Here is a 21530-nt window from a genome sequence, read left to right on the forward strand (position 1 = left end):
TCACAGCAGAGTTGGAGCCGCGGAGTACACAGTTTGGTCCGCTTTTGGTGCACATCCGAGTGATATTGCCCCATTCACACCTTTCCAACGAACTGCACTGAGGGGGAATCCAACTCTAAAGACATTCAACATAACTAAATGAGAAAGGTGTGAAAGCCCCCTAAATGTCCCTCAGGTTGAAACATAATTCACGTAGTTTGAGGTAAACCTTTTTTGGAAGATGGCACATCGTTATAACGTACAGGAGGCGCTTTAGATGATTTTGGACAGCGACCAAACTTTCAGCAGCTCATCAAAACCTGAGGACTGTGACACTGATGATGAGCAGTCTCATTTTGAACAATGACTTGATCCAGCTGAAGACCAACTAGAGTAAGTGTAAATATTACTTATGGACATAATTCGGTAGAAATGTTTTGCATGCTTCTTAAGGAAATGTTGTAGCCTAATGTGTGTTGATCCTTGGCCACAGGAGGAAGGTCTGGCTAGTCAACACAGCATTCACAATCGTCTTGGGCAGAGCTAAGCGCCAGACGGAGCCACGGTGCCTCTGCTAAATAGCCTCGGGAAGGAACTTGTTTTGGTGGAACATGTGTACGTTCAAAAGTTTTAGTCGTGCAACAGAAAACTCAGATTGGACAGATAGTCTAGCTAGCTGTCTGGATTTACCCTGCAGAGATCTGAGGAGCAGTTAACCATAGTCCTCACAAATCCACCGGAGGTTAGAACGCCAAAACAAAGACAGAGGAAGGGGACGGACATCCGGCCAACATCTGGTGGAATTTCCAGCAGCAACGGGGCAATCCCAGAAGTGGAAGGTCGTGGATATAGACTACAGGAAACCCAACTGGGCTAAGTGAAAACAGACAGTGTAGAATAAAATGTAGCATTATTATATTTATCTCTTATATGCAACTCTTCCTGTTCAATAGACATGAAATACAAATCTACAAATGTAAGTGTACATATTCAACTGCTGTATAATTGGTTGATTTATTCAGCCATAACAACACGCTGTATAGTTGCAACATATCTTGTTGTGCATACAAACGTTTTCTTAAACTTATACAAAGTACTCTTATTCTTATACTTCTATTTAATTCTGAGCCCCAGTCATAGTCTGTATATACTGCACACTTCAAAAAAATACTTTTTACAACTTGTTTATTTGTTATTTAATGAAAGTAAAATCATGAAATACATGCCACTTAGATATTATTGTAGCTGAACTAGTGTTGAATACGAAACAGATACATGATACTGCTTAGAAACGTCCAAATTGACAACAATGTGTCTGAAAACACCCTCAGACACCAGAGGGTTAAAGAACTGCAAACTGCAAACTGTGTGTCATGGCTCCCCTCCCTCCTCTACTTACTTCACAGTTTTTAGTCAAACTCACCTTCAGTGTGTGGAGAGCCAGCAGGTTGATGCAGCAGTGTTGTAGTTTTCCACGTTTCTCTCCTGCAGCTGAACTCACTCAGAGGAAGTTGTTAGTTTGGTCTGAATCTGATCCTCTGTTTTTCAGTCTGCGTCGTTCTTTAGTGAGAATGAAGAACAAACTGTTAAATTGTTTGCCTCGTGTGAGTCAGGTGAGGGGTGGAGCTCTGTCAGACCTCTTCTGCTAAATGTTGCGTCAGATGTTTCACACTACACCGCTCCTCCGCTCTCTTCACTGGTTACCAGTGGCTGCCCGCATCCGCTTCAAGACACTAGTACTTACATACAGGGCCATGAACGGATCAGCCCCAGCTTACATCCAGGACATGGTCAAACCATATACCCCAACCCGCTCACTTCGCTCTGCATCAGCCAAACTGCTTGCTGCCCCCTCACAACGAGGGAGAACTCACTCAACGAAATCCCGACTGTTCACTGTCCTGGCTCCCAAATGGTGGAACGAGCTCCCCATCGACATCAGGATGGCTGACAGCCTACACATCCTCCGCCGAAGGCTAAAAACACATCTCTTCCGACTACACCTCGGATAAAAAAAACAAAACAAAAAAATCCCTCTTGAACCTGCACTTTCATGTCTCTTTGTAGCTTTGCTTACTTAAAGCTAATGTATTTGCACTTAATACTTGTTGTCTTGAGTTTGTACCTTCAAAGTTGAAAGCACTTAATTGTAAGTCGCTTTGGATAAAAGCGTCAGCTAAATGACATGTAATGTAATGTAATGTAATGTAACACAGGGGTTTGTCTCAGTCCACAGTGTTGATTCATTGCTGGATATGTAGACTGATAGTGTGCAGCAGGCTGATGCAACAGATATGTTCATGTTCAAAAGAAGTTTGAATGTAGGTTGAATGTACTGGAGGAGGTAAAATATATAAAATCTCTGGAATATTCTGTGAATAGGGAATATTATTAGAATTGTGGTAAAGGGGTTAAGTGGAATATTGATTGTGAGGGGTAATATGTATTATAAAACAGGTAGCTCTAATCAAGCAATCTGATTGGTTCATAGCCATAATATAATAACCACATACAATGGCTATGATTTAAATTCATCTGCACAATCAGTATCACTCTGCGTCTGAGAAAAAAACTTTAGAGTAATAAACTGATAGCTGGAGCCACGGAGGGAAGCCTTTCATCTGCACACACTGCCATGAGACAGAGCTGGTTTAAAATCAATCTCTCAATCAAAAAAATGGATGTAAACACAGACTTTTGATAACATTGTGTAGTGGCATTATGGGAGTTGTAGTTTAATACAATTGCAGATTAAAATATGTTTGTTCACGGATAGGTTTATCCATTACAGTTTTATCCTTGTTATGTTTAGTAACGTTTATTCATGTCATTCTGATAAAATAGCTGCAGTTTCCCCCACATAAATACGTTTTCTTAATTCGATTTGTATTGGTAGCTAACGTTAGTTAGCTAATTGACCAGTTAGCGAGCAAGCAAGCTAATATTAGCAAGTAGCTAAAACTACAATATCGCAATATATTTCACCTCAATGTCACTTTTTGGATGTTTTCAGCACCACGTTACTCAACACCTGTGAGAGACTTAGCTACTTCACAGCTGGGGCTGGCCGCCAAGTATCTCCGGTACCGAGCCATGGCCCCAGAGATACCGGCCGAGGATACGTCTACAGCAATAGGATGGCTGCCCGGTGTTGCTTTCGGACTCTTCCCACCTTCACCTTTTGTCCACAGGACAGTCACCATTTGTGGGTCAAACGTAACTGTAAAGAAGACCGCTAAACACTAAAGGGGGAGAACTTCAGCACAACACCGCAGCCAGCCAGACTCGGACGCCTGGGGTGATATGGTCTGTTTCCCCGACAGAACATACAACTTTCTGTTACTGCTGTTAGCATCGTTATCACTCGGCGCCAGAGTTTGTGCTGGCTGGGTTCGGATTGCTGTAAGTTTATTATAGTGGCTGGCTGCTGGCTGTGGATGTGTAGTCCCTTAGCAACTAGGAGTGATGCAGAAAAAACAGGATGGGATAGCTGGCTAAATTAGCATTAGATTTGTCTTCTATCTATACAGCTAGCTAACGTTAACGCTAACGTTAATGCTAATGTTAGCTGGCGAACATAATCGTGGGTTAGCCCAGTGCTGTTTAACGGTAACTTTACTTTGATCAAAACAATTATACTTAAAATAACTTCATGAACGTGTTGAACGATGTTACGTATCTTTATAACGTTAAGGTTCCCCACCGAGTATTAGCATGAGCTAACGCTAACATTAATTGTCAACGTAGCACATTCAGCTGTCTGGGAGAACCTCCTCATCATCTTTTTTGAAATAGACACACTTTTTTATAGATGACATGGTTTGAAAATATGTATCCAAAAATAATCCTGTGTCTCTGGGACAATCGTTTTAGGGGAAAATTTTTTAACCCCTTGCATCAAATTTTGCACATTTCTGATAAGGGAAAGCAGTATCCAATTGGACAGCTCCATGTAACACCATTGCCAGTTAGGGGATTTCAGACCATAACTCTGCATTGCCATTGGCCTTCTGAGACCATTTCATTGTCATTGAGACGACTTTGTGTACAATGGAAAGACCTGCCCATTAAAAATGTGTCCAAATATCTGATCTTACCCTACCCTGTATATAACTTTTAAGAACCGTTATCAATCACACAATTACCTACCTTTTTACCATGATCAATGAACTCATTAATTGAAAGTACACCACATATACTTTAACTATAGTTTGAATATTTATTGCAAGATGCTTCAGGAAGAGCATACAACTTAACTCAAATTTAAATCATTCAATAAAATCATTTAATAAAATCTTCACAGATTAAACCTTTTCCAATATCAATTTTTCAAGAGCTGAGACTTTAATCAATAACTATCTGATTTGGAAGAGAGAGAGCTCACGACCCTGTCCAAGGTCCCCGAAATGATCTCAAAGCCTCTAGTCCATTATTAGCAGTGTGAGCAAAAGACTTGAAAATCAAAATTGTAATCGTCTATCACTTGGGTAGGTGGTTAATCCTTGTTGTGCTCAAATCCTCTGATTATTATCAGAAATCAGCCTTTTTGTGTTAAGGAACAGCTCACAATCTCCGTCTTGTGATGTGATTAGATAAAGAGACACAAGGAAGAGCCGCGATCTCAACTCTGTGCCCTTTTTTCACTTTACAAATAATCAAAGTAAAGCATGTAGGCTCCGACAGGACTCCATGCTTTCAATGGAAACATCCTCTCAGTGAAAGTGTGTGTGAAGGTCTATATGTGTGTGTTAGTATCATGATCAGAGAATGACAGCTTTCCTCTGTTCAGGTCCAGAGTCACTCTGATCCTCTGGAGCTTCTTCTGCACAAAGAGATAAGTGGCTGGATCAGGGGCCCATTTCAGGAAGGAGGTTTAACAAACTCTGAGTCTAACCCTGAACTCTGAGTAGATTTACCCTGAGATGGGAAACTCTGAGGTTTCGGTTCCAGAACAGCTGATTTGAGTTGGTTCAATCAACTCAGAGTAGGTTCACTCAGAGTTAAGCGCGTGCACCATCACTATAAAAAGGCAGCATGAATGGAGCCATGGCACTACGATTCACCATGGCAACAACCACAAACAAACTGGTCGGCGGAAATACTCATGTGCACATACACCATGTTGCTTTTTTTGTTAAAAAAGCAACACAGTGGCTTCTGCAAAAGAGAGAGCATTTGCGTGGGAGAAAATTGCTGCTGGAGTAAATGCGTGAGTTCCAATATAGTGTATTAATATCATATTTAATCATAAGTATCATATTACTGGTGAAATGGTATTGAACCTATACTCTATAAAAGTCCTAGGCCTACTAATCCCATTCTGAGGCTGCAGCACCATCATTAACAGAATTATAATTCATAATATTTTATTTCAAAAGGGTTTACATCATTGGCTTTACAGTGGCTTTACTAATATGCTTCGCATCACCAATGTTGTAAAGAAAACTGCCGTTTGCAAAAAAACGTAATGCAACACAAATAATGTGCTGGGATGTAAGAGCATGACCACAATGGGTGATGTTAGTCATATGAGGATGGATAATGGTTATGTAGGCTACATGACTGATAGACTGGGAAGAAAAATGATATCGCTCAAATAGGTAGGCTAGTATCTGGAAATGAAAATACATCTATAGTCTGGGCCTCAATATCATCTCCCGAAATATATTTAACTCCCTGCGAAGTAATATAGCTTCTTCATCAACAGGATTATCGACAAAGGGAAATGCCATGTTTTGAGAATAAAACGTTTTATATTCTGCCTAACACAGTTAATAAACCAACACTGTTTTTTTCATTCATGCAGATAAACTGCGCTAAAATGCGCTTGATACAGACTGAATTGATGAATGAGGAAATGAAAGAGCACTGTGTCAGAGGGAGGAGACAGAGAGAAACTCAAGGTTTCTTGAAGAAAACCTGCTCCCGACCAGGTTAGGTTCACAGGCTCAGTTACCAGTTCCAGAATCAGATTAATCAGCTGATTATTCTGCTTCTCTTTTCTTTACTTCCAGGTAGCTGTTACTGTTTGCTGCAACACACAGATCAGTTAAGTTAAGACTTATTTTATGATTTTAGTTGTTTACGTCTACATAAACAGAAGGACACAATCACTTTTAAGAGGTGAAGAGTTGTCTACTAATCCCCATCTTCAGTGACCACTGTCACACAGACCTTCACTGGTGATATCTTCATTTCAACCCCCCCCCGGGTGTGGTTTTTTTTTTTTTTTTTCCCTCCGAACAACAGAGTTGTCTTCAGATCACTCGAGTCACTCTGGAGCTCTTCTGGTGTTTCTTTACTCTGAGAACAGTTGATGGATCTGGCGGTGACCATGCTGAGTATTTACCTTTGTAGAACCCTATTGTCCATAATCCAGAACGTATGTGTCCCTTCCTCTGGACAGAAGCTGCTAGCACACCCAGAAACCAGGCTGTACTGTCTCCAACCTCCACATCCCAGCTGTGAGTCCCTGAGTTAAAGCCCTCAGAGCCCAGGGCAGTGCGGTATTTATTAAACCTCTCTGGATTATCAGGAAGTTGCTGTTTCTCTCCTCGTCTCACACTGGTCAGATCTTCAGACAGGATGAGTCTTGGATGAGCAGTGTTTGGGTCCAGAACCAGAGAAGTGTAGGAGACCATCTCCTTCATCTTGTTCCAGATGTTGAAGCTCAAGTTGCCCAGGTGTTTGGCCTCATCTATCAGAGCTCCTGAGAGCAGCTGTGGATCATCCAGCAGGGGGCGCTGCTGGACTCTTTCCACTGCAGTCTTGAAGTTGATCAGGAATGAGACATCTTCAGCTCTCAGGTCCTCCTCTGTGGCTCTGACTGTGTCTGAAAGAGCTGCTATCTCTCTGCTCAGAGCCTCCATCTTCTCCTTCATCCTCTGACTCTTCTGCTCCTCTTCCTCCCTCAGTGCAGCCATCCTGGCCTCCTCTTCTTCTTCTAGAAACTGGTGAAGCTTCTTAAACTGCTCCTTAATCTGCATCTCTGTGCGTCGGGCCTGAACCTTCATGTGTTCTGCTGTTTGATCAAACTTCTCTTTAACTTGTTCAAAAACCTTTAACTTCTCCTTTAAGGACTCCAGAGTTTCCTGAAGTTTCTTCTTGCGTCGTGCAGCTTTACCAATGGTTCTGAATCTGTGACTGGAGTGTTTTTCTGAATCTCTGCAGACGACACACACTGGCTGCTGATGGTCCAGACAGAAGAGTTTGAGTTTCTCAGAGTGCAGACTGCAGAGAGCCTCTGAAGCTCTCTGATCTCTCTCCAGTAAGAAACTCTCACACAGGTTTTTTAACACTAGGTTACAAGGTGGTTCATACAAAGATCTTTTCTTACAAACTGGACACTCCTGTGTTGGTTTCTCTGTCCACCAGCTCTTCAGACAGTCTTTACAGAAGCTGTGGCTACATGACAGAACAACAGGATCTCTAAAGACATCATGACAGACCGGACAGCAGAGATCCTTCTCTGATCTGGAAGCCATTTGTCTCTGAGTGAAGCTGAAAACACAGCAGACAGAAAGTACAGTCAGTCATGTCAGGCTTTGTCCCTCACCTTCCTCTCTGTGTGTTTTCGTTCTCAAACTCAAACTCCAAACTCAAACTTCAAACTCTGGAAAACAACAAGAAACTTCGAGCTAGCGAGCTACAAGCTGAGAATGTCAAGTTTAGAAGAAAATGTGGATGGTGCAACAAGGCAGGTCTGCTTGGTTCTTTCTGGGAATCATTATAAAGATTTACTAAGAATATGTTTAGGGTATTTCCTCTCTAACTGGGACGTTTTGGGACTGATTGGTGAGATTGCGGACGAAGTACACGCAGAGATAGACTGGTACCATGTATCAGCTCATTTAAATAGCTCACGTTACTGTATTGTGTCAACAGTTAATTTAATATTGTATGTTGCGTTTTCTTTTGCAGGGTGCAAATGTTCCACCAAAACAAGTTCCTTCCAGAGACTATTTAGCAGAGCCACAGTTGCTGCGTCCGGAGCTTAGCACTGCCTAAGACGATTGTGATTAGCTTAAAGACATGCAAACAACCCAAAGCATTTTTTTTCTCCTATCCCAGAATGCATCTATGGTGTAACCAGACCTTACTCCACAGCACGGTGGAGATAGGGATGGCAATTCTAGACTAGTCATGGCTCCCTTCCCTCCTTTACAAACGTCACAGTTTTTAGTGAAACTCACCTTCAGTGTGTGTAGAGCCAGCAGGTTGAAGCAGCAGTGTTGTAGTTTTCCACTTTTCTCTCCTGTAGCTGAACTCACTCAGAGGAAGTTGTTAGTTTGGTCTGAATCTGATCCTCTGTTTTTCAGTCTGCATCTCTTTAGTGAGGAGGAAGAACAAACTGTTTCCTCATTTGTCTCAGGTGAGTCAGGTGAGGTGTTGCTTCACCTGTAAACAGTGTTTCATTCCAAAGTTTAAAAAAAACACCTGCCAATGCCTATAAAAGTTACTGATTAACAGGTGTTATCTCATTTTATATGTACAGTACAGAACATGTTAACCTACATGGAGCTAATAAAATACCATTCATTTGTTCAGCTGTGATGGAGCTTTTATTGATAAAGAGTTTCAGGAGTTTGAGTGTGACAAAGGAATGAACTGTGTTCTGGTTATTTGGCACATTTGTCTTCAATAAAAAAGGAGTGCAATGTAATAATGTAGATCAGAAATCATTAAAAACCAGATCATATTAAAGTGAATGTTTTGTTACAGAAGCAGAAAGATTCAATGTGCTCTAAATGTATATTTGAGCTGCCTGTTGAAAGATCATGTGGTTCTATAAAAAGGTAAAGCAAAGTAAAATTACACAATATACAGAACTATAAATATATTGCAACGATGCTCGTTTGGCAAATTACCCAACCCTCATGTCCAGCCTTGTACACGGTGATCCCAGAAGGCCATGTTGGATTATATTGATTTACTTGCTACCAGAACACCTTGGACCAAAGGTCACTGACTGATTGTGGGTGTTTCATCAAATCTGCAGCATTATGTGTTGGACACAAAGAGGAGCAGAGCTGTTGACTGATCAGCACCTGGTGATGAGTTGGATCAGGTGGCAGCGGCCAAACAAACAAAGGGAAATTCTGCTGGAGGAAGCCAGGATTTGCGACAAGACGAGTTGAAACTTGCAGCTACTTGCAATGCTCCAGTTTACAATATTCTGAAACCTGCCAGTTTCCACCAATGAGATGAAATGGTGTATCATCTGCATAGAAATGACTCTCTGTACTTCCGTTCTAACTTCAGACTATTATATATAAATTTGTAGTATCTTAAAATATGAATGAGGATAGTGATAGTGAGATACTTGCTACAGCTGCATTTCTAGTCGAGATAAAACAGAGAAAACATTTTATTTCTCCGATTCTTTGCTTGGTTCAAACGCTGCTCCCTCTCTTCAGTCACTCTCTATCTTGCTCCACCACATACGGTGCTTGGGGGCGCTCGTTGAGCTTCCGTTTAAAACTCTGCCAGTTCCACCAGCTGACACTTTATAACATAGAAATAAAATAGATTTCGGATAATTTTATTTCTATAGCTCGTAGCTGACTTGACCATCTGACTTCTCTATTGGCTGTTGAAACAAGCAACGTCTCTTACATTGTAAAACCAGCCTCTGGAGACTCGACCAGCTGACTTCTCTATTGGCTGTTGAAACAGGAGGTGTCTCTTACATTGTAAAACCAGCCTCTGGAGACTCGACCAGCTGACTTCTCTATTGGCTGTTGAAACAGGAGGTGTCTCTTACATTGTAAAACCAGCCTCTGGAGACTCCACCAGCTGACTTCTCTATTGGCTGCTGAAACAGGAGACGTCTCTTACGTTCTAAAACCAGCCTCTGGAGACTCGACCAGCTGACTTCTCTATTGGCTGTTGAAACAGGAGGTGTCTCTTACATTGTAAAACCAGCCTCTGGAGACTCGACCAGCTGACTTCTCTATTGGCTGTTGAAACAGGAGACGTCTCTTACGTTGTAAAACCAGCCTCTGGAGACTTGATCAGCTGACTTCTCTATTGGCTGTTGAAACAGGAGACATCTCTTACGTTGTAAAACCAGCCTCTGGAGATTCGACCAGCTGACTTCTCTATTAGCCCTGAACGCTAACTTCTCCCATGTTCAGACATAAAGGCCTTGTTTAGAGTCTCCATTTGGGAGTCAGCTGTCCAGAGTTACTTTACATTACATCAGCTGATTTCAATCTTCATTATAAAAGTAACAACTGATTTAAAGTCATTAATCACTTCACTATGCTATCTTTGAATGAGCACAAATTCAGTCATACATATTTAGGAAACAACCTGCATGTGCAAGTGGACTGTTGTCCGAGTCTGACACCACTCAAAAAACGGCCAATGCCATTGGTGAATGACAGATGAGTTATTAGAGAAGCATGCGATGCTCATCTGCATGGGAACAAAGTGTCGAAGAGTGTTTGATGTGCGATCCGAGGCTGTCCATAAAACACAAGGAATGCATTGTTGTTGCACGTGAAAGGAAGAAAAACAATAATAAGTGTGTGTGCATGCTTTAAAACAGCATTCTCTTCGGTGATGATCACTGTTGAACTCCGTAAACACATCAGCACTGACTCAACGCTGGAATGTCCAACAGTTTAGTGTTATAATGAAGCGGCTGCCATATTCACATGGAAATGTTAAGCTGCTTATTATATGGCCACACTTACAAGCAGTTAGAGCTGCTGGGGGAGCGGACGGGAAACTGGGACACACTTGTGTGGGAGTGTGTCTTTGTCCTCCAGCAGCAGCTGGACCTTTCACTCTCTTACAACATGTTTACTCTGCCGACACCAAACTCCCGCCAAAACACTCAAAATCAAATGTTAGTCTGAAATCGGTTAAAGGGTGAATTGGGTATTTTTCAACCTGAATAATACCCCTATTGTCCCATTGGTTGGTGTCTAAGTGACTTATGTGAACAAAAATCTTGGAAATCTTGAAATTGCTCCAGTATTGAGCGAGAACGCTGTAACCATCGTAAAACACACTTCATTCAAAGTGGACAGAAACTAAATCAATCTATCAAAAGCCGTCTTGGTTCATCTTTCCACTGTTCCAACAATCACCACTCTGGTTTGGTTGAAATAAACGCCTTAATTCACCCATTTACATGTGGAGATATACTGGCTCTATACACGCTAAAAGTCCTGATTATTTACATGGAGTCTGGTGGAGATATGCTGGCTCTATACACGCTAAAAGTCCTGATTATTTACATGGAGTCTGGTGGAGATATGCTGGCTCTATACACGCTAAAAGTCCTGATTATTTACATGGAGTCTGGTGGAGATATGCTGGCTCTATACACTCTAAAAGTCCTGATTATTTACATGGAGTCTGGTGGGTTTGGTGATGGTGATTTTGGGGCTATTTCATGTTAAACTAAAAGGATCTTACTCTTTAACTAAAAGGTCTATCTCTGTAGGGATCCTTTCCATAATTTTGTCAGACACTTACCGGCAATTTCCACAGACTGCGGAACGTCTGCGTCCCTACTCCGTCCCAGTTCCGTCAGTCCGCAGCCCTCCGCAGCAGATACGAAAATTTTCTATTTTTGACGGACAGATAGTGCGGGACAGGAAGTCGAGCACAGAAACAAAATAAATATCCGGTTAATTTTCAAAATAAAATACACTGTGCTCATGGCGGATCATATTTCCCTGCACTAGACCTTGAAAACACAGCTCAGAGTCGTTTCCCCTCTACTCCTCTGGATGGAAACTAACTGGTGGTGGTTTTGTGGTTCTATTCTACCTGAATTCTCCTTATGACCTGTCTCTCTTAGTTACCTGTTATAGTTACGCTGTTATAGTCCTAGACTGCCGGGGGACTTCCTTCCTTTGACACACTGAGCTGCTCTCTCCTCTCCCTTTCTATTACTGTTTCTATTACTGTTACTATTACTATTACTATTTGTGTGCAGCCCGTCCCAGAAATGCTTGTTACTAATCCTAGCTTCTGGGGAGTTTACTCCCCGAGTCCTTATGCTTTTTTTTCCCCCAGCGTATTCCCTTGGAGAACGTTGGCACCAAGACCCTGGTTGCAGCTGTCGCGCGGTCCTGCTGCACTCCCTGCTGAGCTCAGCGATGCCCTGCAATGTCATGCTGCGTCCCTGCTGAACCCTGCAGCTTCCCGCTACATCCAGTCACTGTTCCATTATTAATGTGACTACTATCGCCACTGTTCATCACACCCCAACCGGCTCGTCAGACACCGCCTACCAAGAGCCTGGGTCTGTCCGAGGTTTCTTCCCAAGAGGGAGTTTTTCCTCGCCACTGTCGCACTGCTTGCTCTTGAGGGAATTACTGGAATTGTTGGAATTGTTGGGGCTTTGTAAATTATAGAGTGTGGTCTAGACCTACTCTATCTGTAAAGTGTCTCGAGATAACTTATGTTATGATTTGATACTATAAATAAAATTGAATTGAATTGAATTGAATTGAATTGAAAATTGAATTGAATTGAATTGAATTGAATTGAATTGAATTCGCAAGAACTTGTGGTTCCTCGTGACTACAGCTGTCAGTCACGGCCGCAGCCTTTCCGCAACAAATCCGGACCCGGTGGGTATTGACGGACGGCGGAGCACGCAGCAGACACGCAGCAGAGCCGGTCCACAGCCGTTACGCATCCAGTGGAAATCCCCGGTTAGAATAATAATCTGAGTCTGTCAGTGGTAAAAAACTGAACTTTTAGTGGACGCTGACTGCTGCTGAACATTAGTCCTGTAGGGTTACATTACAGCCCAGTCTGTGGCTGCCGGTTACAGCGTTCACGTTCAATACTGGACCAATGTCAAAGATTGTTGTTCACATCAGACACTTAGACACCATGTCACAGCTCTGTGATTGGATGCTTCTTGCTCAAATGCAATAAGGAGTCGTAGTTGACTTCTCTCCTTCAGTATTTATGTCCATTCAGCTTCTTGTAGCTTTAACTTAAAGAACCAGAAATTTTCATGCATGAGAAAATAGGGTCCAAAGTTACCCTTTAAGTACCATACTTTGAGTAAATGTACGTCCTCTCCGGTCTAACACACGCTGAACTCAGGTAGCAGAGCACCTTCGCCTCTCATTATCACACCTGAACACTCAGAGGTGTGTTGGAGGTCCGTGTCTCATGCTGTCCCCCTCCCATGGAGCCATCCAGATGGCCCATTGAGTCGGGAGCATAATGATGATCTTCAGGATCAGTGCCGGCGGCCGCAGGGTGAATGGAGGCTGAAGTGTGGGAACGAGGAATCGCTCGCTGCTCTCACACATTCCCCACACACTCAGGAATGTGGTCGTGTGTTTTCATCTGCATATCGTGTCATGAGTCACTTGTAAGGAATGCATCCTGAGGAGCAGAAAGAGAAGAAAAGATTTCACCATCTGCCTCCTTCATGCTAATCAACACATTAAAGACTCCACATTACTCTGAGACTTCCTCCCTCGCTCCAGGCGACAACCTTCCATCCTTCTCTCCAGTTACTTGTTCATTACAAACATAAATATTCAATATGATAAAAACTACCAGACCTCCGAACTCAACCAACGGCAAAACGGCCAGATTCTGCAACAGCTTCTTCCCACAACCCATCAGACTCCTCAACTCAAAATTCCTCCTAAATAAACCATAAATACCCCCTACATAACCCCCTTTTTTAGTGTCATATTTTAATGTAAAACTCTGACATTTGGTTTTATTTGTATGGTTATTTTGTTTTTAGTTAAGGCAGTATGTATGAGCCCTCTATCTCTCTATCTATCTATCCATCTATCTATCTATCTATCTCTCTATCTATCTATCTATCTATCTATCTATCTATCTATCTATCCATCCATCCCTCTCTCTGTCTCTCTCTCTCTCCCTCTCTCTCTCTAGCTATCCATCCATCTATCTACATAAACACTGTGAAACTCGCAGGAGGTTTGGTGGATGTGAATATCTGATCTGATCCTGCAGGTTGAGGCTCTCGGGGGTTCATCTATTGACTGGACTCTGCATCCTTTCCCACACTCTCCTTCCCATTTATTACACATTCTCCTAAAAGGGGCAGACAATAGAAGTGTGCCGTCCCAGAGGACTCTGGGTAATTACGTTTAATTGACAGTTTGCATTTCCCTCCAATTCTCTCCGAGTGTGTAATAACTGTGGATCCTGTTCAGAACAGGACATAAAGAACCTAAAGCAAAAACTGGGACTCTTATCTTTCTGTGTTTATTGTCCCATCATCAGTAAACTCAGAGTCTTATCTTTATATTTTTAGTGTCAGCCACCAGGAAGGTTCCCAGCTCAAAAAGGGTGTGTAAGGGTTAGCTAACTAACTCTAACTCTCTCTCTGTGTGTCTCTCTCTCTCTCACTCTCTGTCTCTCTCTCTCTCTCTCTCTCTCTCTCTCTCTCTCTCTCTCTGAGTGTGGGAAAGCTAATCCTGCCTGGGACTCATGGCTTTGTGATGCTAATGTGGGCCTATAAATAGAGGAGAGGACTCTTCGGTCCATCACAACTCCTCTGCTCTGCATCAGAATGGCTCCCAGCACCTCCAGAGACTGTCCCGTCTCCACACTGTCCCTCAGAGACTGTCCCAGCTCCACCACGCTGTCCTCCAGAGATTGTCCCGTCTCCACGCTGTCCCTCAGAGACTGTCCCAGCTCCACCACACTGTCCTCCATAGACTGTCCCAGCTCCACCACGCTGTCCTCCAGAGATTGTCCCATCTCCATGATGTCCTCCAGAGACTGTTCCAGCTCCACGTTGTCCCTCAGAGACTGTCCCGTCTCCACACTGTCCTCAAGAGACTGTCCCAGCTCCACCACGCTGTCCTCCAGAGACTGTCCCGTCTCCACGCTGTCCCTCAGAGACTGTCCCGACTCCACTCTGTCTTCAAGAGACTGTCCCGACTCCACGCTGTCCTCCAGAGACAGACACAAAGTAAGTCATGCTTCTCTTCAGCTACAGACACTACATTTTTAGGCCTTTTGGATTCCATTTTAGTTTAGTTTGAGTTAGTTTTCTGAGTGTGTTTGCTAGTATTAGTTGAGTTTGAGTTACATCTTTGTGTTTGGTCCCCAGCTGAGGAAACCTGCGGTGGAGAAGCTGCGCAGAGATCGCATCAACAGCTGCATCGAGCAGCTGAAGGTGATGCTGGAGAAGGAGTTCCACAAACAGGATCCCAACGCCAAGCTGGAGAAGGCCGACGTCCTGGAGATGACCGTGGCCTTCCTGAAGCAGCAGCTGCAGCCTCCGAGCCTGGCCAATCACGCGGCTCGCAGCCACGGCTCCTCCCACTGCTGGAAGGAGACGCTGTACTTCCTGTCCGCCAGCTCCCCGCAGGAAGTGACGCTGCCGCAGCGGCCACTGCGGTGCCTCCACGCCAGCGGCCGCGGCCCCATACTGCCGGCCCACAGACGCGTCCAGGCTGCAGGGAAGCAGCCGGCCGTGTGGAGACCCTGGTAGATCTGTCGCTCTTGTGCAGAACGGCTGGCATCAGCTACGGCTACACCACACACGTGTGTGTGTGTGTGTGTGTGTGTGTGTGTGTGTGTGTGTGTGGCTACGGCTACACCACCTGGACAAACCACACGTGGTGTGACTGCTGCTTACATTTTAACGCTTGCGTTGGTAGTGCTTTCTTCTTGTTTGATACTGGAGAAAAGTTGAAAACAAGTTCCACAAGTTCCTCTTTTTTCTATGAAAATATTGTTGGAATATTTTAGGAAAACGTTAAATATTTTTAGTATCTTGATTTAAAAAAAACGTCTGGTGTGTGCGTGTGCATGTTATAGAAAACTATCACTGGATTACTTTGATACTGAAATTAAAAACAAGTTCTGCAGCTTTTTCTCCGAAACATATTTCAAAAGTTTTAACATTTTGAACAAAACAGTTGGAATATTACGAGAAAATAGCTGGAATATGTATAATGTGATATAATATATATTCATGTTGAAGACAGACAGACGCTCACTGTTTCCTGTGAGGACGGTACGGTGGCCCTGAAGGACAAAACACAACAACATTTACACAAAGCAAAGCAAGGCTGTAAAAGTGTAAAAGGAGATTATGTTTTGGACGATGAATCCTCCTCAGTCTGCTTCAAACACAAGTCCATCTTCTTATTTTGGATTTCAGAACTTTTCCGGTTTGAGTCTCACCAAATGTCAGCTTTTTTGTGTTGTGAAATGTGGTTGTGTTTGGTCCTTCTGGGCCACCGTAGAACAGTTTATAGCGTGCCTTTCATAAATGCTGTGGACTTCAGATTTTATCTTTATGTGCAGTGAGATGAAGCGTCAACACTGACAACAAACGTGTTTCCTGTGGAAAAGTAAAAGTCTGTAAAACGAGTACTTTCGATTTCAAAATAAACTTTTTTTGGAAAGAATCTGTGTATTTTTTGTGTGTTTTCTTTATGAGTTGGTGCTGATCACATATATCGATCCGTTTCTCTCTCGGTAATCCCAGATAACAGAAACTGATCCGACCTCGTGGCTCTACAGCTCCGCCTGCTTTCTCACACTGCTACCTGTGTGTGTGTGTGTGTGTGTTTGTGTGTGTGTGTGTGTGTGTTTGTGTTTGTGTGTTTGTGTGTGTGTGTGTGTGTGTGTGTGTTTTGTGTGTGTGTGCGTGTGTGTGTATGTGTGTGTGTGTGTGTGTGTGTGTGTTTTTTTTTTTTTTTTTTTTTTTTTTTTTTTTTTTTTTTTTTTTTTTTTTTTTTTTTTTTTTTTTTTTTTTTTTCATAAAAAAAAAAAAAAAAAAAAAAAAAAAAAAAAAAAAATTCATGTCAGATATGTATTATGTTAACCTGTTTGATGCCCTGTAGGCAAAATGTCAGCTCTTTTTGTGTTGTCACTAGCAGATTAAAGAGCAAAGAGGTCGGGGGGGGAGGGGGGGGGTGTTAACATGGCACACTTCCGTTGTCCCAGGATAAAGAGGAGTGTGGGAAAGCTGAGGAGAGACAGACTCCACACAGCCACCCCCCCACCCCTCCCCCCTACTCAGGTTTACATGTTTAAAAACCTGATTATCTTCAGGGGCGGAGCTAGCCATGTAAACATTCAGGGCTCAGCCCAAACCTGGGGGGGGGGCACAATTTGACAAGCCTTTGAGAGGGAGAGATGATGATAGAGCTGCAGTGTATCCCCTGAAGCCATGTGTGTGTTAGTGTAATGGTTTCATCAGAAACCTGTTAAACACTTCACAGATAAGTTTGTTTTAAACATGAAATGATCACCGCGATGATATAAACGTGAAATATTACAGCAGCTAGAACTGAGAGCTGACTAGTTTTTTTATATTATTCATAGTAGTTATTTTATTTTATCAGTGTGTACTCAGTTAATCCAGATCTACGGAAAATTAAAGCAGCTGGGCATGTACTTGAGTGGCGTGTTTTATAAACTAGCCTATCAAGAACACCAAAAGGGTTAGTCACAGTCACTCAGTCATAGTTCTACTCCAACATCACCAATAAAAACCCTGGAAACTCCAAGAGCTTTTAAATAAATCATCTCATCAAACTATTTCATACACTAATACTTCAGAAGAGCAATGCTTCATTACTTTCTTCAGGACCAAAGCCAAACTAAACCAAACTTATTTATATATTTTATACTGTCCAACCAGTAGGACATGTCCTGTTCTCTTTATTTATATATTTTATACTGTCCAACCAGTAGGACATGTCCTGTTGTGTAGACATGGACCTTATTCATTTATATATTAATGTTGGACCAGGAACAGTCAGTTGAAATAAACATTGTGTTGTATTTGTTATGAATCTATTTTGATGTGTTTTCAGAATCAGAAGATTTATTGTCATTGTGCAAAATGAACAACGAAATCTTTAGCAGCAGTTCACCCAGGTAAATAAAAATAAATCTAAAAGACAAGAAATAAATAGTATAACAAAAAATTAGGAAGAAATGAATACACACCCATAACTTTTGTAACCCATAACTTTTGTAATTTTATATATGTTTAAAAATATCTAAATTAATATCGATATCCTTGCCATCCTTCACTCACTCCACTGGCTATCTACTCTACTCTAATGCCCCGCCATACCTCAAAGAGCTACTCGCACCACAAACCTCCTCACGTCACCCCCCCCCCCCAGGACAAAGCTCTGCACTGTTGGGGGGGGAATCAGGCTTTCTGCTCAGCCGCTCCTCGCCTGTGTGATTCCCTCCCAGACCACCTGAGGGCTCCACAGACCACTGACTCCTTCAACAAGGGAGTGAAGACATTCTTTTTAAGAAAGCTTTCTCGTTCATCTTTATTGGGTTATTGTTTATCTGGATTTCTTTGTTTCTGTCTTTAATCACCTGTAGCACTTTGGAATTGACTTTTCATTGAAAAGTACTCTACATATAAAATGTATTATTACAGTTTTTACCAACTGCTTACACATGTTTTCAAAACTCTACACACAATTCCCTAAAGTGCACATCTCAAAATGAAGCATTTGCATAAAATGAAAAACACTTTTTTCATAATAGTAAATGTCTGGATATACCATGTACACACAGTTGTTCTACATCTAAAGCTCTTTTGTCTTTCATAGGCTTACACTACTGGTCAAAAGTTTTAGAACACCCCAATTTTTCCAGGTTTTTATTGAAATTCATGCAGTTCAATGTCTTATTGTACTCTGAAATGAAAGAATAGAACAAATGAACAATTTAAGTTCAAAAAGAAATCATGGAATCAATTTATAAACCAAAATGTATTCTACATTTTTGACTCATCAAAGTAGCCCCCTTTGGCAGATATAACAGCTGAACACACTCGTGGCATTCTTTCTACAATGGAAAGTTCTTCCCAACTCTGTTGCAGAAGTTCCCATAAATGTGTGGCACGTGTAGGTTGCTTTGCTTTCACTTTTCTGTCCCGTTCATCCCAAACCAGCTCCATGGGGTTTAAGTCTGGTGACTGTGCTGGCCACTCCATGTTTTTAAGCTTACCATCTTGTTCTTTTTTGCTAAGGTAGTTCTGGCATAGCTTGGACTTATGTTTTGGGTCATTATCTTGCTGTAGGATGAACCCCTGACCAACTAGGCCCATACCAGAGGGTACTGCATGGCGCTGCAGAATGCTGTGGTAGCCGTTTTGGTTCAGGGTGCCTTTCACTACAAATCACCGACCCTGGATCCAGCAAAACAGCCCCAGACCATCACGCTTCCTCCTCCATGTTTGACAATTGATGTCACACACTGATTACACATTATCTACTTAAGAAAGCCTTAAAATCAAACATTGAAAATGATATGCGTCTATTCAAGGATTATCAGAATAAAGTAGTGAAAGAACTTTTTTTTTATTGATTTGATAACACAAGCTCAAGGAAACTTTTATTTTATAGCACATTAATACTATTTCTCGGAAAAAACATCACAGAAATGTTATGAAATGAAAATAAACAACATCTTAACGCAAGAAGAATCAAAGGTAGCTAGTGCTTTTAATAGTTTTTTTAAAGATTCTATTAATGATTTGGTTGTTGTTTTTGGTAATAGAAAAATGGAAACGAAATATGTAGATTCAACTAAACAAGTGTTTCACTTAAGTGAGGTCACGGAGCAAGAAGTCCTTAAAATTTTACAAGGACTTAAAAATTCAAAGTCAAAGGATTGTTATGGTTTAGATTTGTGTACGATTAAATGCAATGCTGCCACCCTATGTCGACCTACTACTCAGCTAATCAATCGATCCATCAGAGAAGTGGTCTTCCCTGACTGTCTAAAAAAGGCAGTGGTTACACCTTTGTATAAGGGAGGAGATAAAGCGGAGCTGGCCAACTACAGACCTGTGAGTATCTTACCTGTAATTTCGAAGATAGTCGAGAAAGTAGTGGCCAGGCAACTGATGGATCATTTGAATTATGGAGAGTACCCCCTGAATCCACTTCAGTTTGGTTATAGAAAACATCATTCAACTGAAATGGCACTTTGTTATTTTGTTGAACAACTTAAAGCCGGGTTGGATAAAGGGGGGGTGGTGGGTGCCATATTTTTAGACCTGAAAAGAGCTTTCGACATGGTAAACCATAACATCCTGCTATCTAAATTGTCCACTCACAATATTTCTAACAAGACATTACGATGGTTTAAATCATATTTAGAGAATAGGAAGCACTGCACAAGAGCACTATGTCTTCTTTTTTGGACTGCCCAGTTGGGGTGCCACAAGGCTCCATTCTGGGCCCTCTTTTGTTCAGTGTTTTTATAAATGATCTTCCAGCTATCTGTCCTGACGTTCATGTACAAATGTATGCCGATGACGCGGTGATATATGTCCATGCAAAATCAGGTCAAAAAGCAGCAGCTGTGCTCCAGGGAGCGATGGAAAAAATCTCAGATTGGATGGTACAATCATGCTTTACATTAAATTTTAGTAAAACAGTCAGCATGTTCTTTTCAATAAGGAATACGTTTCACTATGCGCTGGAAATTGTGGTAAAAGGAAAAAGGATTCACGAAGTTGAGTCGGTCAAGTATTTAGGCGTAGTGTTGGATCTATCATACTACCATATTTCAAAATTGATAAAAACTGTTGAATTTAATTTATCACAGTTTAGATATATTCGTCCTCAAATGAGCACAGATGCTGCTAAGCTTTATATGCATGCGATGATATTTTCTCATCTTACTTAATGCATCACAAATTGGTCTCTTTCAACCAATTCTGTGTTACAGCCGCTTCAAAGCTTGTACAAGCAGGCACTTAGAATTTTAGATAAAAAACCTTTTTCGTACCATTACTGTAACATTGTGAAGAAATATAAATTATTAACGTTTGACAATTTCGTTTTGTTTTCAAATGTCAGTTTAATATACAAAATTCTTCATAATTTGGCCCCACAGCCCCTGAGAAAGTTTGTGAAACCTTGTGAAGAGGCAGGACTTAGAACTACGCGAGCCTCCTCCAGAGGAGATTATGTCAACTTTAGGTCCTCTACTTTTGGACAGAATTGCTTTTCTGTGAAAGCCGCAGGGATGTGGAATTTGTTGCCAGTTGTTGTTCGAGAGAGTGTTACTTTGCAACAGTTTAAAATTAATGGTGTTGAAAGAAATAAGTGGTTGAAAGAAGGTCAGATTTGTGATCATTAACACAAAATTGGTAAACTAGGGTACTGTTAAAATTTTAGGTAGGCAATAATAAAATTAAAAAAAAAAAAATAAATAAAAAATAAAAAAACTGTCATAATTGTAAATACTGTAAATTTTGAAATTGCATGTCTGTTGAGGTGATCCTTGTGTAGGTGCTGTATCTGTATTTTATCTGTATTTGATATTGTGAATTAACTTATTAGTAGGAATGCTCATTATCCACTGTATAAACCTGCTGTCACTTTGCCTCTGCCCAGGGACTACAGATGAAAATTAGCTTGTAGCAATCTCTGATCTGTGCAACACATTTGTTGTGCAATGTCCCTGTCAAATAAATAAATAAATTGACGATGTTTCTTGGCCCAGGCAAGCCTCTTTTTCTTATTCTGACGTCTTAGCAATGGCTTTCTTGCTGGAACTCGACCTAT

The 21530-nt window shown here is 41.7% G+C and overlaps 2 protein-coding genes across 3 annotated transcripts in view; one reads left to right on the top strand and one right to left on the bottom strand.

Moving 5' to 3' along the window:
- Positions 1–21530, bottom strand: part of LOC120557210 (nuclear factor 7, brain-like) — a 30287-nt gene that overhangs the window by 2706 nt on the left and 6051 nt on the right. The window contains exons 4-7 of one of the 2 annotated variants that reach the window (XM_039797326.1): positions 13096–13350; positions 8172–8376; positions 6278–7479; positions 3656–4803 (exon numbers count right to left, since the gene is read on the bottom strand). In XM_039797326.1, coding sequence (XP_039653260.1) covers positions 4715–4803; positions 6278–7463 — 1275 coding nt within the window. In that variant the 5' untranslated portion in view covers positions 7464–7479; positions 8172–8376; positions 13096–13350 and the 3' untranslated portion in view covers positions 3656–4714. Of the gene's footprint in view, positions 1–669; positions 4804–6277; positions 7480–8171; positions 8377–13095; positions 13351–21530 lie in introns of those variants that run through there. The other variant, XM_039797325.1, reaches the window with a different exon arrangement.
- On the top strand, positions 14509–16320 carry LOC120557212 (transcription factor HES-5-like). The gene is made up of 2 exons (XM_039797327.1): positions 14509–14926; positions 15068–16320. Exons 1-2 carry the CDS (start codon positions 14522–14524, stop codon positions 15449–15451), a joined length of 789 nt encoding a protein of 262 aa, XP_039653261.1. The 5' UTR covers positions 14509–14521; the 3' UTR covers positions 15452–16320.

Source organism: Perca fluviatilis, chromosome 4 (assembly GCF_010015445.1).
Source record: "Perca fluviatilis chromosome 4, GENO_Pfluv_1.0, whole genome shotgun sequence".
Classification (NCBI taxonomy): Eukaryota; Metazoa; Chordata; class Actinopteri; order Perciformes; family Percidae; genus Perca; species Perca fluviatilis.